At 44.2% G+C, this 16,842-nt stretch overlaps 1 protein-coding gene across 1 annotated transcript; it reads left to right on the top strand.

Annotated features, from left to right (window-relative positions):
• Positions 1-86: 86 nt before the first annotated feature.
• Positions 87-15,102, top strand: ARFRP1 (ARF related protein 1). The gene is made up of 8 exons (XM_074157375.1): positions 87-167; positions 1,544-1,643; positions 2,030-2,117; positions 2,607-2,689; positions 3,153-3,234; positions 3,484-3,554; positions 12,106-12,206; positions 14,192-15,102. Exons 2-8 carry the CDS (start codon positions 1,551-1,553, stop codon positions 14,277-14,279), a joined length of 606 nt encoding a protein of 201 aa, XP_074013476.1. The 5' UTR covers positions 87-167; positions 1,544-1,550; the 3' UTR covers positions 14,280-15,102.
• Positions 15,103-16,842: the final 1,740 nt, after the last annotated feature.

The following is a 16,842-nucleotide window of genomic DNA, read 5'->3' on the forward strand; positions in this document are numbered from 1 at the left end:
TTCGCGGAGCATTCCGGGAGTTGTAGTTCACCTCGCTCTCTCCGCGCGGCCCCAGCAGGGGCGCCGGAACTACATTTCCCAGGGCGCCGCGCGAGGGACGGCGCCAGGGGCCGGTTCCGACGGGCAGCGTTCAGGCGCTGCGTGACGGGAGGGGTCTCCGGTACCCGGTAAGGGACCGTGGGCTTCGGCCTCTGCCCGCCGCTCGGGGGGTGGCCAGGGCTGCGGCGGGGGGACCACAGGGCACGGGCGAGCTTGGGTGGGACTACGAGGTGCCGCCGGGACCCGGCCCCGGGCCGTGAGGGGGAAATGGCGGAGAGGATCTGTTTTCCCCCGCTGGCCTGTCAAGCTGCGGCAGGGGAGGGCTGGGGGAGTCTCGTAAGGGGAGCGGGCCGGTGGCTGGGCACGCCTCGGATCGCTTGCCGGCCCGAAGGGGAGCAAGCCGGGGGGGTTGTCCCCAGCCCACGGCCTCGAGGCCTTCCCGGGGACGGCGTGAGGCTGCGCCGCTCGCTCGGCCCGGGGTGAGGGGTCCCCACTCGCTGGGCAGGTAAAGCCCGGCGGGGCCCTGCCCTCAGGCTGGCTGTGCCCCGCCTGAGATACCCCTTACTTCTAGCCTCCAACCCTTTTTTTTTTTATCTTCCTTTCGGCAATGTTGTTTGACTTCAGAGTGATTATTTATCTGCACACTTGCTCCAAGACGGTTGCTTCTCAAAGTCTTTGCCTTGAGGTTCTCTTTACCTGTATTTACCCAGAAGAGTTGTTGCAATGTTCTGTGAGTCAGCTCTAGCACTTGGTACCGATGTCTTCTGCGCCTGAGTAAATCTTCTCTGCCTTGTTTGTGCAAATCCAAAAACAAAAAACGTGTGGGCTTCTGCAAGTGTTGGTGTTGCTTTGTCTGATTCTTAGTCTTGTGCTTTTGGCTCGTAAACATACCTGTCTTGTCTTTGTGGCATTGTAAGATGACAAAATACTTGAACGGTGGACACTGTAACAGGATTGTTGCTGGATAAGGCTTAAATTAAGACAGGTAGGGGGTTTTATGTGCCTTTAAGATACGCTGTGCTCAGTTTGACCATTAAAGATTGCATACTATGGGATCAGGAGGAAGGAGGGAGGGACTGGCTTGTATGTTATTGCTCAAAATACCTGTTCTCAGTATTTGTATGAAGTTGGCTTCATTTTCTGTGGGTCTTGCATGTACCATAAAACACATTCAAGCTCTTTAGCTCTCCTTTAAGCCCCAAAGAAAACAGGATAATTTTCAATTGAGGGTTGAGTTTGCAGTGGTGCTGGGCGCTATGTGCAGAAACAGAGGTTACACTTTTTGAAAGATAATCCCTTGCTTGTATGCATTTGAAAATTTGATATTGAGCTATTTGCGTGCTCTCTTGGATCTGTGATTTCTCCTGGGATTGCCTAAATATGAGAGTTACTGATAAAAGAATAACATCATTTATTTATCTGGTCTTAGGAGAAGCTTGCGTTGTGAAATGTGAGACTTTCAGAAACAACCCATTTGTTAATGATTTCCTGGTACTTGTTGCAGGAGCAGGATGTATACTCTGCTGTCTGGACTCTATAAATACATGTTCCAGAGGGATGAGTACTGCATCTTGATCCTTGGTTTGGACAATGCTGGTAAAACCGTAAGTGCTGTTGATTACAAATTGCGTGGAGGGCACACGCAATTCTAAACATCCTTGAAAGATAAAACTTCTGACAGGTCAATCTTTCTTCAGCTGCATTGTGAGTTATTTTAGTGATGTCATACCAAAGAAGCAACTTTTCCCTCTTACTTAAATTTAACATTTGCTTTCAGGGTTGTAGCTTAGGCTTTGGTAATCCCATAATCACCTGTGATCCCTTCTTTCCTTGCTAAAATAGGGAACAAGAAGAGTGGTCTGTTTCAAGGTTGGGTAGGCCAGTAGCTGTTGGAGCAGGATTCTGCAGAAATGAAAAGGCAGGTTTGGGTTAGGATTACCTAAACCAGTAAAATATTTGAGAGTAAACACTTTTTCTGGTTCCTTTTCAGACCTTCCTTGAACAAACTAAAACTCGATTTAACAAGAACTACAAAGGGATGAGTTTGTCCAAAATCACAACCACTGTAGGCTTAAACAGTAAGTAAATCTCTTTGGAATTTTCTCAGCTTTCCTGCAGAATTAAACAACAGCTGGTTCTTATTTGAAATATTTAAGAATTGACAAGGGCAAAATAGTTCCTGGAAGTGGGGATTGTATCTCCCAACTCCCAATGCCTTTTTATAAAAGAATAAAATAGGCTTGCTTAGCTTATGAGGGAAAAAAATCTGAAGTCTTAGAAAAAACCAAGTATCCCATTTCAGTGTTGTGCTCGGAGGTTAAGTTGAATTTCACTGGAATTCATTCTCTGGCCTGATTCTGATATTATTTGCACTGATATCGACTCTGTCTGATATTAGTGGTAACGCTTTGCGAAGGGGTTGTTCTGTTGTTGAAAGTAGCCACTGTGTGTGATTTCTTCCTCTAGAAAACTGTTGTACCCCGGATTTCTTAGGGGGGTTGCAGATGCTTGTGCTTTAGAGAACACTTTTAGTTTTCATTGGATTATTTTTTCTTCTTTTTCTCTAGTTGGTACTATTGATGTTGGCAAGACTCGGCTAATGTTCTGGGATCTTGGCGGACAGGAGGAACTGCAGTCTCTTTGGGACAAGGTTGGAGATGTATTTTTTTTGGTCTGTTTTAGAATTGAAGCAGTATGATCATTTTGTAGTCGTACAGGCTTATTGGTAACCCTGGTATTTAGCATCAATGCTTTTCTGGAGATTCGACAATATTTGTACAAGATTAGCAAAGATAATTCTTAATATTTGTATTATTGTTTAGAGACAGCAATCACCAACCCATAACTGAGGGTTGTGTGGGTAGAAATGAACTTTTTGGGGGATGAATAAGCTTTTTCACCTGCTGTATTCAGCAGGCTGGCAAACAGAACAGGCAATGCCTTTTGTGTGCCACCATTCTTCTCTCCAGACAAATACTACGGAAACAGTTGGCTCTAACTGTTTGATCTCTACCATGTGTATCAAAATTTTACCAACTTAAAAAAAAAAAAATCAGGAAGAGAAACAAATGGTCCTAGCGGATGATGCGCTAATATCTGTGTTATCCTTTCAGTATTATGCTGAATCTCATGGAGTGATCTATGTTATTGACTCCACGGATGAAGAGAGGCTCTCGGAATCTAAAAGAGCTTTTGGTGAGTACATTGTGTTTTACCTGTACTGTGATTTCACGATGTGTTGTGGCACAGTTCCCTTTTTACCATCATGTCTGTTCCTATGCCCTGGAGGTAAGCTGTGTGCCCTGAAAGGTTGGATCAAATTAAACTCTAATGCATGAAGGAGCTTCTTGCTTCATCCCTACGTCCAGAGAGCCTATCAGGCATTTGCCCAACTTCATCTTCCAGACCCAGCTAAACCTCTGGTTTTGTTTCTGTGCTTTATAGAGAAGATGATTACCAGTGAAGCTCTGGAAGGAGTTCCCATTCTGGTGTTGGCTAACAAGCAGGATGTAGAGGTAAGACTATTGCAGATTTACTTCTTAAATGAGCAAATTAGCCTTGAAAAGGTGAGCTCTGCATTCATGTTAAATTTATTTCACGTTCCTGGACTGATCTTGTGGCACTTTCCCGCTGCTGGAGATAATTGCTTTGAATTTAGTTTTATTTTTTTCCTTTCTCCTCCAACTCTGCCATAAATCAGCTTACTACCAGCATGTCCATCTCAGCTGTTACGAACCTTTTCCGTAAACAGAACGGACTACGTGGGCTATGGTGGGTCGGTCTTATACCGTGACTTGGTATTTGATGCTGTTTTTTCCTGTTTATTCAGCAAAAAAATGTTTAGTGCACTTTGTTTATGTTGCTCTACTATAACTTGGGAACCACACAGCAAATGTATGTGAAGCAATATCATCCTTTTCCCGTAACCAGATAAGATCTGTTCAATGAAACATTCTGTTTGTCCCAGAGCATTCCATCAATGACATCAGTGAATGGAAAGGAATGGTTTTTCTTAATAGTATAATCTTTCTAGCATGAGATGGTGTTGATTGATGAGAAGCTCAACCTGAGCCAGCAATGTGTGCTCACAGCCCAGAAAGCCCCCCGCATCCTGGGCTGCCTCCCCGGCAGCGTGGCCAACAGGGTGAGGGAGGGGATTCTACCCCTCTGCTCCGCTCTAGGGAGACCCCACCTGGAGTTCTGCCTCCAGCTCTGGGGCCACCAACATCAGAAGGACACAGAGCTGTTGGAGCAGGGCCAGAGTAGGCCATGGAGGTGCTGCAAGGGCTGGAGCCCCTCTGCTGTGAGGACAGGCTGAGAGAGTTGGGGTTCAGCCTGGAGAAGGCTCCGGGGAGACCTTAGAGCCCCTTCCAATCCCTAAAGGGGCTCCAGGAAAGCTGGGGAGGGACTCTTGGTCTTCGGACGGGAGCCATAGGATGAGGGGGAATGGTTTTAAACTAAAAGAGGGGAGATTTAAATCAGATACTAGAAAGAAATTCTTTTCTGTGAGGGTGGTGAGACCCTGGCCCAGGTTGCCCAGAGAAGCTGTGGCTGCCCCATCCCTGGAGGGGTTCAGGGCCAGGCTGGATGGGACTTTGAGCAACCTGGTCTGGTGGGAGGTGTCCCTGCCCATGTAAGGGTGTTGGAACTGGATGATCTTTAAGGTCCCTTCCAACTCAAACCATTCTATGATTCTATGATATCCAGAACTGCAAAACTCTTGTTTTATATTTGATAAGTTCACGGACACTAGAATATGACACTTTAGGTGATGCATCCAGGGCAGTCCTCATCTCCCCAGCGTGGAAAAAAGGGAAGAGAGCGCCTAAAGCTCGTGGCATTTTCCATGTTTTCCTCCTCCTTTCCACTCATTGTTCTGGGAATTCCAGTGCTGCAGTTCGAGTGATTAATCTCTAGATGGAGCCAGAGACTTTCAGTAGGATTTGGAGTACCAGCCCTGGCAGCTGTGATGAGGATCTGTTTCAAAGTATGCTAATACTTCCCAGCTTCTTCCCCCGGACTTTACGCCTATCTCAGCGAGTGTACTTGTGAGAAATACTTGAGATTTACATAGAGATCACTTTGGCTTTAAAGGAGGATTTGATTACGCTTCACGACAGATTTTTTTGGATGATCATAAGATTATCTAGTCATAGAAATAAAAGAAATGTAGTTCCATTTTAAAGGCAGCATGAGATTAAGAGACAGAACTCCTGATTTTTGCTGTGAGCCCTGGTATGTGGGGAAATTGACTCTCTTTTCTGTGTGGAAACCAGAATATTAAGTCTCCTGTTTCCATGCAACACCACAGCTGTACAGCAGGGAGCAGTCTGCGCTCCTGCCTTTAGCTGTTGAGAATTAAACTATACGCAGGGACCTGGAAAGCTGTTCCCATTTTCCTAATGGCTGTATATGCCTATTTTGTTACGGACATACTGCAGAAGCCAGCTCTCCTGGTGCCTTGGCCAGACTAAACAGAAATGATTGAACAACTGGACTTCTTTATACAATTAGAAAGAGGTTTTTGGAACAGTGTCTCAAGGTAAAGAATATGAATAACTCGTTGCCCCTTCTGGAGGGTCCAAGACCAGCTCCCAGATTCAGTGCCTTACACAGTCGTAGAACTGTGACAAGAGATTAGCATAACTGTACCGGCTGGAGATATACCTATTTTTAAGAAATACCTAAATTGTATATTCAGAGGTCTATTCCTAGAGTATGATCTTGGATATGGACATAGAACAGAGAGACATCAATGCTATTAATAAAACATTACAGACACTATAGCTTATTTTTCAGCAATTATTCAGGCTCTCTTACACAAGGTTTAGACAACTGGAAGGCCCATTTCTCTTCCCCTGATCTAGCAGAATTGATGAAGTCTGGAAGAAAATTGAATGTGACAGGATTATCATTGGTAGAGATTTTTCTGCTCTGGATCCCCAGACATGTAACTGTAGTGGGGAATTCTCACCGGCATCCCTCTGTCGTTAACGTGGCTCATGGTATGGGAGGATAAGTGGTATCTTAATCTTGTTGGTATTTGCAGTTGAAAGATAATTCATGCTGATTACATCTTTAAAGGGCAGCAGAAAACTTGTGGTGAAGTATATCAGAAGTAGTATGTCTGACAGTTGTTTTTTTTTTCTTTTAGCGTTTACATTTCTCACAATAAGCTAATGAAAGTTCTGACTCAGTGCCTGAAATTACGTAAAATGTAAGAATTTTTTGGCCCTGATGCTAAATTCCTTGTAGAAAAGAATTCTACGGTTAATGGGCACCACTACCCTGGGGTGAATTGCATCCACTCAGCACTGCCAAGCATGAGCGGTGCTTGGTTGTATCAGGAGATGAAATACAGTCATAGACTGCAAAATACCAATTCTAATATGATGAAAATACTGGATATGAATTTTTTTTTGTAGCAGGAGAATGCTCTTTGTTTGCCAGGGTTTTCAAAACTGGATCATTCTGTACTTGAAAGACTGGGTCGAGTGTGCGTTGTGGCAGGGAGTTTGGGCTGTTTTTTCAAGGAATTATTGCTTTGTAGGGGAATTAAATGTCTGATATGTAACAATTCATGTGGACTCCCTTTCAGGTCAGAATGTCACTTTTGAAAATATTAGGCAGTTTTGCTTACCTGCTGTTTACTGCAGAAAAAGCTGCAAAATTAGAATTTATATTTGTCATTTTGGTGTGAATGCAGCTGTTTAAAGGTTTATAAAAGCTGTGGTGTTTCTGAGCTGTGCAATGAGCTGTTAACACTTGAGGATAGAATGGCTCATTTTGCAGCACTATTAAAAATACTGGGAAAACTCAGCTGAAAACATAGCATGAGAAAATAATCGGGTTTTGTGTGATGTGTTTGGGAGAAAATTTTGCCTTCTCAATCTTAAGATAAATTTTGGAATTATCTCCAGAATGTTGGAAAGCCTCCTCGTGTCTTTGGAAAATGAGAGGAGTCGTGGTGAGTAGCAGCATATATTTGAAGACTCTGTATGATGGCCATTCTAGTTTTCAACTTAAGAAATACCACAGAGTCCCTGTAAAATTTGATTTAATTTAAATAAGCTTGGTTTAATTTAAACAAGCTTAAGTTTTAATTTAAAATTAGCTTGTAAAAAAAAACCAGCACAGAACATAGGTCAGGTTGGCTAAACTTTTTATTAAATGGTTTCATTTAGGCAATCCAGCTTTCTGTTGTTTCTATTTTAGTTCCATTCTGCCAATCGATTTCTCTTGAGATGGCTGAAGAGTCTGTACTTTATTCTGATTGTTTTCTGATTATTGATATGTCTGGTTTTATTCAGATGTGAGGCCAAGCAGCAGCATTGTCTTTCCTGCAGTGGATTTGGCAAGTGGATAAAGACTCCACAATCCCAACCTTTTTTGCTTAAAACAGCCGCTCATGTTTTTATGCAGGTGACTCCAGAAATGGAGCCTTGCAGTTCATGTACCATTCCTGAGTTTTAATTTGGATAAATGCTGTTCTGAACCCTTCATAAAAGGAATTTGGTTGTAGAGACAGGTCAGGCCTGGCTGGACTCTGCCTTGAAGAGCCTTCATGAAAAGATGATTCTTTTGGGGAAGTTGAGATAGAAATATGATTTGTCACGTTGTGTGAGTTTCCTCTGAAATGTATGGTAGATAACATCATTCCAGAAAGGTCATCTGTGGATTTTATTATTGTAATTGTGCACTGTTTATGTGATCACAAATCCAGCTTCCCTAGTTTGCTTTTGGTTGATGCGGTTTCAGCTGAGAAACAAAACACGTCTGTAAACAAATATTTTGTAATGTAGATAGGGAGGTGGATAAGAGGGGAACTTAGAAGCCGCAGCTGACATTTTCTGCCAAGCATGAGAAGCTCAGATTCTCGTAGTTGAAGTGATGGCTCATCTGCCTCATCCTCTGCTGTAAGACAAGATTTCCAGCTCATGGCTTCCCCTCGGACACTAAACCAAGGCTTCTCTGAATTGATGGTTCAGTGGTGCTGAAAAAAGACGTTCCTCAAAACAGGTGTAGTTTGTGATGCAGGGACATCCTACTATAACCAGTGTCAATGGTGCAAAGTCTCCTTGGAAGCAAAAAACTTTCTGATGCAGATTTCTGTGGAGAGCAGTGGCCAGACGGCTTTGCGGAAGTTAGAGCATGCCATGGTTATACCAGAGGGGGATGAAAGGGAAGTGATTATAATGGATTAAGCTGAGGGGGAAAAAAATGGCTACAGCAGTTGTAAGCTGCACTGGGAGAACTGGACTTCTCAAAGGCCTCAAAGATAGACAAGATGAAGGAGGTGGATGCGTGGAGGGGTACTGGTCTGCTGGTGGGTTTTGGGAAGTCCATTGCCTGATTGCTTTGCACGGGTTCTTGCAAGTAGAAATAAAGGACACCGTGACCATGCCCTGCACTGTTATTTCCTACCTTGAAAGCTTTCTCTCAGATTTATTTTTAAAAGATTTTAAAATATATCGTCATTCAGAAAAGGAGAAGTTGCTATGCTATGGTATTAAACTGTGATAAGCTTAAAGTATATTTCGCTAAACTTTCTCTCGGTTTCAGCTGCCTTGGGATTTATTTAACCTTCCTGCCACCAAGTTTCATTTACTGAAAAAAACTAATGACATGAAAAATAGCTCAGACGACTGATGTGCAGCTCTTCCTCCTTCCCAGCTGCTGGGTGATTGACTTGTCTTGAGTTTTGGTTTAAATCAAGAGGCAGTTGGACCTGCTTTTCTTATTTGGCAGTGAACCTCATACCAAAACTAAAGTAGCATCTTTTACAAACTTCTAGAGAATGATTTTTTTTTTTTAAAAAAATTTTTTTTTTTTTTTTGGTGGTAATCTCTTGTCCCTCTTCCAGACCTACTGGTATGAATTCCAACTCTCAAGTCCATTCTGACTCTCTCTAAAGTTAGTACTTGATATTTTTTTCTTTAACTATTTATCCTGTGGATGACAGCTCATCTTTATGAATTTCAGGCTTTTCTTTTGGCAGAAATCTTAAGTAAGTTGTTAAGGCTTTGGTGCAATGAAGTACATGGATGAGGAAGGAGCTTCTAGACAAACTCAAACTCAAAAATGAAGCCTACGGAGGGTGGGAGCAGGGACAGGAAGCCTGGGAGGAATGCAGAGAAATTATCTGAGCAGCAAGGGATTAGGTTAGGAAAGTTAAAGCCCTGGTAGAACTAAATCTGGCCAAGAATGTCAAGGGCAACAAAAAAAGTTTCTATAGTTATGTCAGTGATGAAAGACTAGGGAAAATGTGAGCCCTCTCCAGAAGGAAATGGGAGACCTGGTCACCAGGGATGTGGAGAATTCTGGCTGAGGTGCTCAATGACATCTTTGTCTTGGTCTTCAGCAAGTGCCCTAGTCACACCACCCAAGTCGCAGAACGCAAAGGCAGGGACTGGGAGAATGAGGAACTACCCACTGTAGAAGACCAGGTTCGAGACCATCTAAGGAACCTGAAGGTGCACAGGGCCACGGGACCTGATGAGATGCGTGTGTGGGTCCTGAAGGAACTGGTGGATGAAGTCGCTAAGCCGCTATACATCGTATTTGAGAAGTCGTGGCAATCTGGTGAAGTTCCTGCTGGCTGGAAAAGGGGAAACGTAAACCCCCATTTTATAAAAGGGAAAAAAAAAGAAGACCCAGGGAACTACAGGCTGGTTCAGTCTCACCTCTGTGCCTGGCAAGATCACGGAGCAGATCCTCCTGGAAATTCTGCTAAGGCACATGGAAAATAAGGTGGTGATTGGTGACAGCCAACATGGCTTCAATAAAGGCAAATCATGCCTGACAAATATGGTGGCCTTCTGCTGTGGCATTACTGCTTTGGTGGGTAAGGGAAGAAATTCTTTGCTGTGAGGGTGGTGAGACCCTGGCCCAGGTTGCCCAGAGAAGCTGTGGATGCCCCATCCCTGGAGGGGTTCAAGGCCAGGTTGGACGGGGCTTTGAGCAACCTGGTCTGGTGGGAGGTGTCCCTGCCCAGGGCAGGGGGTTGGAACTGGATGATCTTTAAGGTCCTTTCCAACCCAAACCATTCTATGATCCTAAGTAACATTTCTGGATACAGTTTCCAGCTCATTGATTGAAACTTCAAGTTTGGAATGCAACGTAGGTCATAAGAAAGCACAGTCATCAAAAGTTGCACAACTAATGGATTCTGGGCCCTTCGCAGTGGAAAATCATGCGTCTGGATCCAATGGCACTGGGTGAATTGGGTGTCATTGAACTGCTCTCAAGTAATTTCTTAAGAACCCTTCTTATTTATAAGCACTGAAGCCTGCTTATTTGTCACGTGGTCATCCCTACAGTAGCTTCCTATATTTAATGTTTCCAGAACTGGTATTTCACAAAATGGATAGGTGCTATCATTAATTTCCATCTTTCTGCTAAGTTAAGGCCCAGACTTGTAGAAGACTGAATTTTAGCAAGTAGCAGTTTTTACAAGTGGTCTGTTCTTTCAAAGTGTACATCCCGTGAGACTCATGAGGATCTGAGTTGGCATTTGAGTAAACACTTGCCTAAAACATGTATTTGAGCCTCACTGAAGATGCAAAATGTCTGCAGAGAGAGGAAGAAAGCTGGGCTGGTGGCCAGCTAAAGTGCTTAAATAGCTTGTCTGAGGTTTCTGAGGAAAAAGCAAGCACTGAGATGAGAAAAGGATTTAAAGGCTGGTGACTTTACTTCATAGAATCATAGAATGGTTAGAGTTGGAAGGGACCTTAAAGATCATCGAGTTCCAACCCCCCTGCCATGGGCAGGGACACCTCCACTAGAGCAGGTTGTACCTGCTGTACTTGTACCTGCTTCCTGTGTTCAGGGAGGAAGGTGCAAGTCTAGACTTCAGTAGGACAGGTTTGCTTTGGTTGTGTTTGTAAGTCCAAAGAATCAGAGTTTTGTGGCAACGCTGTGATGTATGTCAGGGAAGTAAACCCACTGGGTTATTGGCGGGGTTATGCATTTGTGTATTTTAAAACCACTTCCCGGTGATCCCCTAGCAACCTCACAAAAGTGCAAGACCTGATGGTGATTAAGAGCAAAGCAATACCAGGCATCAGAAAACGTGCTGCTTTTAGTCCTGAGAGCATTTTCTCCTGCACGCAAAACGCAAACAAACACGTCCAGGGTGGCCATACCTTTAACGTCAAGGAACATGCTGAGATCTTAGAAAAAAATCACGTCCAAGCCATTTTCTGAGAGTGCGCATGTAAGGGGACACAATCGATGACATTGGCAGAGTCAACTACGGGAACTGACCTGGATTCTGGCAAGGACAGCGTTTCAAAAGGCTTTTGTAAATAGATCTGCTCTCAGGGTGTTCCGGTAGATGGAACTTAGGTGTGATGATTGGGGCAGGTTGGAAGAATTATCCCGCTGGTATGCAGGTTGTGCTCATTTTCATGACTATTTGCTTAAAAGCGTACACACCTTGAGGATCAGGGAGGTGTGGCAGCGTGTCGCGACGGAGGGAAGACAGAGTCACTCAATATGAGTGATCAGCAAGCTTCGTTTATTGAATAGTACAGTCGTCTTTTATGCTTCGTTATAATTAGCTAATACATATTCTGCAATACATCTTTCTGATTGGCCTGTCCTCCAAACTTCAACCCCGCCCTTAGTTCCTTCTTTACAGTTACTTTCATCCTCTTTTCCCATGCCTGAGCAGCTGCAATCTCCCTGTTATCGTACAACAGTTACAGTCAAGGACAGGGTGTCCTTGCCAGCTCAGTAGTTACAGGAGCTGAGTCTGATGTTTCTCAAGTTCTTGCTCAGCCAGCTGGATCATGTCTACATGACCCTTCTCAGCTAGCCAGTCTCCCACAGCAGCGTGTGTATACTGTCTGAAGGTAGCATCCTCTTTGGTGAAAAAAGAACATACTCATTTTATTTGGAATGTAAAGAAGTGAATTTGCTGTGTTAGTGGGTGAGGGAGTTAACCTGAGAGCGTTGTGCCATCCTGACTGAAGCAGAACCGTGGATGTGGTAGGATTCGTTTTGGAAGAAGGTCACCATCTCTTGTAGCACAGAGAGCAAGCTCTTCTATGCTTTCCCTTGCAGACGTGTCTGTCGATACCTGACATCAAGACAGCATTTAGCGACTGCATTAACAAAATTGGGAAGAGAGACTGTCTGACACAGGCCTGCTCTGCTCTTACTGGGTAAGTGTGAGCGTGGATGGCGGTGTGGTTAACGAGGAGCTGCAGGGTGTCACACAGGCAGAGCTGTACTGTAGGAGCACCACAAAGATGCTTAGAGGGCTGGATCACCCCTCCTTTGAAGACAGGCTGAGAGAGTTGGGGTTCTTCAGCCTGGAGAAGAGAAGGCTCCGGGGAGACCTTAGAAACCTTTCCAGTCCCTAAAAGGAAAGCTGGGGAGGGACTCTTGATCAGGGAGGGGAGCCATAGAACGAGGGGGAATGGTTTTAATATGAAAGAGGGGAGATTTGGATGAGATATTAGGAAGAAATTCTTTTCTGTGAGGGTGGTGAGACCCTGGCCCAGGTTGCCCAGAGAAGCTGTGGCTGCCCCATCCCTGGAGGGGTTCAAGGCCAGGTTGGACGGGGCTTTGAGCAACCTGGTCTGGTGGGAGGTGTCCCTGCCCAGGGCAGGGGGTTGGAACTGGGTGATCTTTGAGGTCCCTTTCAACCCAAACCGTTCTGTGATTTAATAACCCCTGAAAGGGAGCTGCGCTTCCTTCTCAACAGTGACGGGTACTTGTTTGTGAACCTTGGACTTCCACCAGGTCAGTAACTTCATCTGTAAATCCTGCCTGTGACACCCAATGGAAGCGTACTGCTGGTGAGAGCAGCGGGACTTAGAGGCACATGGAGCTGTTGATTCTTGTCCTTTATTACCCCTTCTCTGTACACAATAGTCTTTGCAGATGTTGGTTGGCTGCAGCTCCTGGTTTTCATGCAAGAAGTCAGTTGAAAATAGAGCTGTTCTGACGCTGCCAGAGAAATGAGTGGTGTTCCATTGTTTGCGGCGTAATTATGCTCTTGCTTTCTTAGTTTTTGGCGTGCAGATAAGCTTTGTTATGTAGCTAATGTAACAATCTCCATAAGTGATCTTTCACTGGGGATGCCTGTGGTTTAAAACAAAATGACTAAAACACACGAAAACTGGGGAGATTGATTCTTTTTCAGGCCTACGCAGCCACGTGCCGTGACCTTGATCAACCCGCTAGATTCTTGATGTCTTAAGCATCGCTGTTGCGCATTGAGTCTTGCAATACTTTGGTTACACTTTCAGTTCTTTGAGTGAAAAGCGCTATTTGGCGTAAGTCAAAAGTACTGTTCCAGATGGCTAGAGATACTCCTGTCTCAATTACTGCCTGTACCGAATCCAGAGCTTTGAGATTTCTTCTTGGTTTTAATCTAGCAAGAAAGCCATATTATTACACAAGCTACTGCAAAGGATGAGAAAAGCTTGTTAAACCACAAGAAGAATCTCTGTTGTCTGCGTTCCTAAGAATCAAATGCCATTCAGCAGATGAATGACCACAGCAACAATGGTTAAGCGGTGACTGGAAGAGAGGCATTAGATAATAATCTTAGGAAATGCAACCTTTTCAGTTGTTGTGGGTTTTGTGCAAACGCTTCTAGTTTTGATCTGTGTGGAATCGCCTTTCGAAATTTCAGTTTGAGTTTGCACTAAAAAAATAAAAAAAAATTGTGGAAGTGCTGGTTGGGAATCTGTGCAAACCAAGGAGCTGGTGACTTGCTTGGTGGTTACAGAAGGTTGGAGCCAGGATTGGAAGCTCTGATACAAATACCCTGAGGCTTTGTAGCAAAATAACCTCAAAGCAGCTGACTGTCAGGTGGTTTGATACTTGTTCATCCCAGAGTTTCCACAGAGTTGATGACTAACTAAATTGGATGTAGACCTTTTACAGACAGCAGAAGAATAAAGGATGGAGTTTACACACTGAGTTCAAATCCCCGTTGTTTGTGTGTGTGAGAAACTCACACAGGAGCAGCAGTAAATAACTGCGGGGCAGCCCTTCAAGAGCAAAAACCCTCTGCTTGCTCTTGTAAGGGCTCAATTAGGGACCGTACGAGCCATGGTTTTACTCTTGGTTGTTTGTTGTTGTTGTTTGGGCTTGTTTTTTTTTAAAACTTTGTATATTTATCTTCTTTCCTTAGCAAAGGAGTGAACGAGGGAATTGAATGGATGGTGAAGTGCGTGGTGAGGAATATCCACCGGCCCCCAAGAAAGAAGGACATCACGTAAGAAACTCCAAGTCAGCCAAGGAACGGACAGTCTTTTCCACACAGTTTTGTGTTCTCTTTAAAGAAGGTGGTTCACTGGATTCCTATTACACCTGATTCTTTCCTAAGTTTGGAGACAAACATTCTCTTTCTGTGTCTAAAAAACCTTGAGCAAAGGATTCCAACTGGGTGGGGGGTGGGAGTCTCTTACATTAAGTATTAAATCGTTGGCCTGAGAGCACAGACCAAGTGGCGATCTACACATTGGTGCAGATGCAAAGGACTTAATTTTCTACTGTATTACTTTGCGATCCTTGATTCGTTAGTCTAACAGACTAGAGGCCGGTGACGTGAAGGAGCTCCTGAAGGAACTGTGCAGGTGAATATGAAAGGGGAGGGAGAGCCCGGGGAATGGCCGTCCCGTCTAACTGAGAAGATTCCCTGCTGCTCCAGCCCCGCGGTTACTGTAGGTGGTGTTACTGGCCCTGTTATGCTGCTGTTTGTATAATGGGAAGAGACAGTGTTGATTCTAACTCAATTTTCAGTCGGCATGTTGATTCGTAACTTTTACCTGTGGTAAATGCAGAAATGGAAGCCAGCACAACTGTACGCTCTTTAAAATGGGTATTCTTAATAGGACCTGAACTCCTGAAGCACTGCCTTGCTTTGACTGCCACTCTCTGTTGTGCATTCTCTTTAATTGTAAGAATAATTGGTATCTTTTGTGACTGGAATGAATGGAGGCCCTCTCTGTGATCTTTCAAGGCCAAAAGCTGAACCTCTAGGCAGGGAGAAATCAGTATGCAATAAAGCTTCCTACTTCTTTGAACTTCTCTCGCTGAAACAATTGATGTTTGGAAATAGTGGTACTTAGCCCTCTAGTTTGATGAAATGCAAGAAAGAACAGAAAGGCAGCTCTCAAAGTCAAATAGTGCTCGCTTCTCATGTAGCCTACCCAGCTGCTAATTCTGCTGAAAACTGGCATTTCTCTGAGTATCTCTTTTGACACGTTCTTTACAGTGGTTTGGCAGCGCGTGTTGCTCTTTGCATGTTTTAGTTACTCTTGGCACTGGTGACCATTCTGTGTGAAGAGGACATTATTCAAGCTCTGCTTGAGCAAGTTAGACGGTATTATTTGTTTAAAGATATGTTATTTGGCATCTGTCAAAGAACTTTCTGCTAAATTTTCTGCATGTAACTCATTGCAAATATATTTTTTTTTTTTATGAGAGAACAATTCATTCCCTCACATCTGGGTCAAAGTGTGAGGGCAGCTGGACTACATCATTGAGCACATGGAGCCAGTGGAAACAGTTGCATACTGGAAAACAGAATCTTACTTCTCAGTAACACCAGGACAGGAGAAAGCAAAGCAAACTGCCAGATAAGATATCAAATCCCTTTTGATTACTTGTTCTTAGAACAGGTGGTAAAACACAGTACTCGAGTCTGAATTTGAACGATGCCACTGTCAACATCATCTCGCAGCAGAATGAAACTGCAGTAGATCTAACCCAGACTCCAGAGATTTCCTTGGGCTACTTTAGACCCATCTCAGGTTTCTTACGGGAATGTAGAGGATCCCTTGAAGATCACTCGCCTGCTGTAAGAAGTGGCACTTTCTCTAGGTGTTGCTTGTGATGTAGGGTTGAGAGTTTCAGGCTTACAAAAGTATTGGATACCCAGTGGCTGTTGATTACAAGGAAAAATCTCTCTCATTTGGCCATCTCTGAATGCAGGACTGTTTTCAAGGTATCTTTGTGGTCCTGGCTCTTGGTTTGGTTGGCAGGGTCGGTGCTAACAATTAAACTGAGGTTGTAAAACAGTGACTGGTAGACAAATGTGCCTTGCTGAAAGACAAAACACTTTAGTCAAGTAACTTGAAACGCCTGTTTAATGGGATGCAAGGGGTTTTCCAAGCTTTCCACATAATCGGATCTCTTCCTCTCCCTATTTGCTAGGAGACCAGGGAGAAAAACAGTTTTGAGCTTGAGGCCATAGCTGTTCTCACAAGTTTATAGACACAAAGATGGCTTTGTGGCACGTATCAGCAGGAGGTCTTAAGTTACAGCAAATGTTTTGACTTCAGAATCCCAAGTTCCCAAGGGTGGGACAGTCTTTGACCCAGAAAGATGCATCAGCTGCGATACGTAAGTATGAGCACGCTCTGATATTCACAGATAATCAGGGAGGATTTCTCTGAAACTGGCAGTGAAAAGCTCGATGTCATGCAGAGTCAGTAACAGCAGTTACTTGCTGGGGCACACAGATAAGTCGGTTTTAGGAAAGAGCTTTGCAGTCAGGTTTTTCCACCATTACAGGATAAAGTCACCTACCTGATACTCTTGAAAGATTTCCCGGGGAAGCCCAGCAGGTAGAGTCAAGCCAATTGTTGGATTGCTCTGGTAGGTCCTCCGTGCTGCAGCACAACTGCAGTGAAGGAATGCAGCTTGATCAGCTGGAAGGTACAAGATCTTGCTGTGCCAGCACAACCCGGGCTTGGATCTCTCTGGTCATGTACCATGTGCGGTTGCTTTACATGAAGCACAAAAACAGTGGAATGCTGCTAAGTCAGCTGGGGTTTT

This window comes from Numenius arquata, chromosome 12 (genome assembly GCF_964106895.1).
Source record: "Numenius arquata chromosome 12, bNumArq3.hap1.1, whole genome shotgun sequence".
Lineage (NCBI taxonomy): Eukaryota > Metazoa > Chordata > Aves > Charadriiformes > Scolopacidae > Numenius > Numenius arquata.

Excerpts from the sequence above, each read along its gene's own strand:
- ARFRP1 (XM_074157375.1), top strand. The coding sequence starts at position 1,551 with ATGTATACTCTGCTGTCTGGACTCTATAAATACATGTTCCAGAGGGAT. Across the intron at positions 2,118-2,606 it reads AACCACTGTAGGCTTAAACA|TTGGTACTATTGATGTTGGC; the intron begins GTAAGTAAATCT and ends CTTTTTCTCTAG. Across the intron at positions 12,207-14,191 it reads GCCTGCTCTGCTCTTACTGG|CAAAGGAGTGAACGAGGGAA; the intron begins GTAAGTGTGAGC and ends TTCTTTCCTTAG.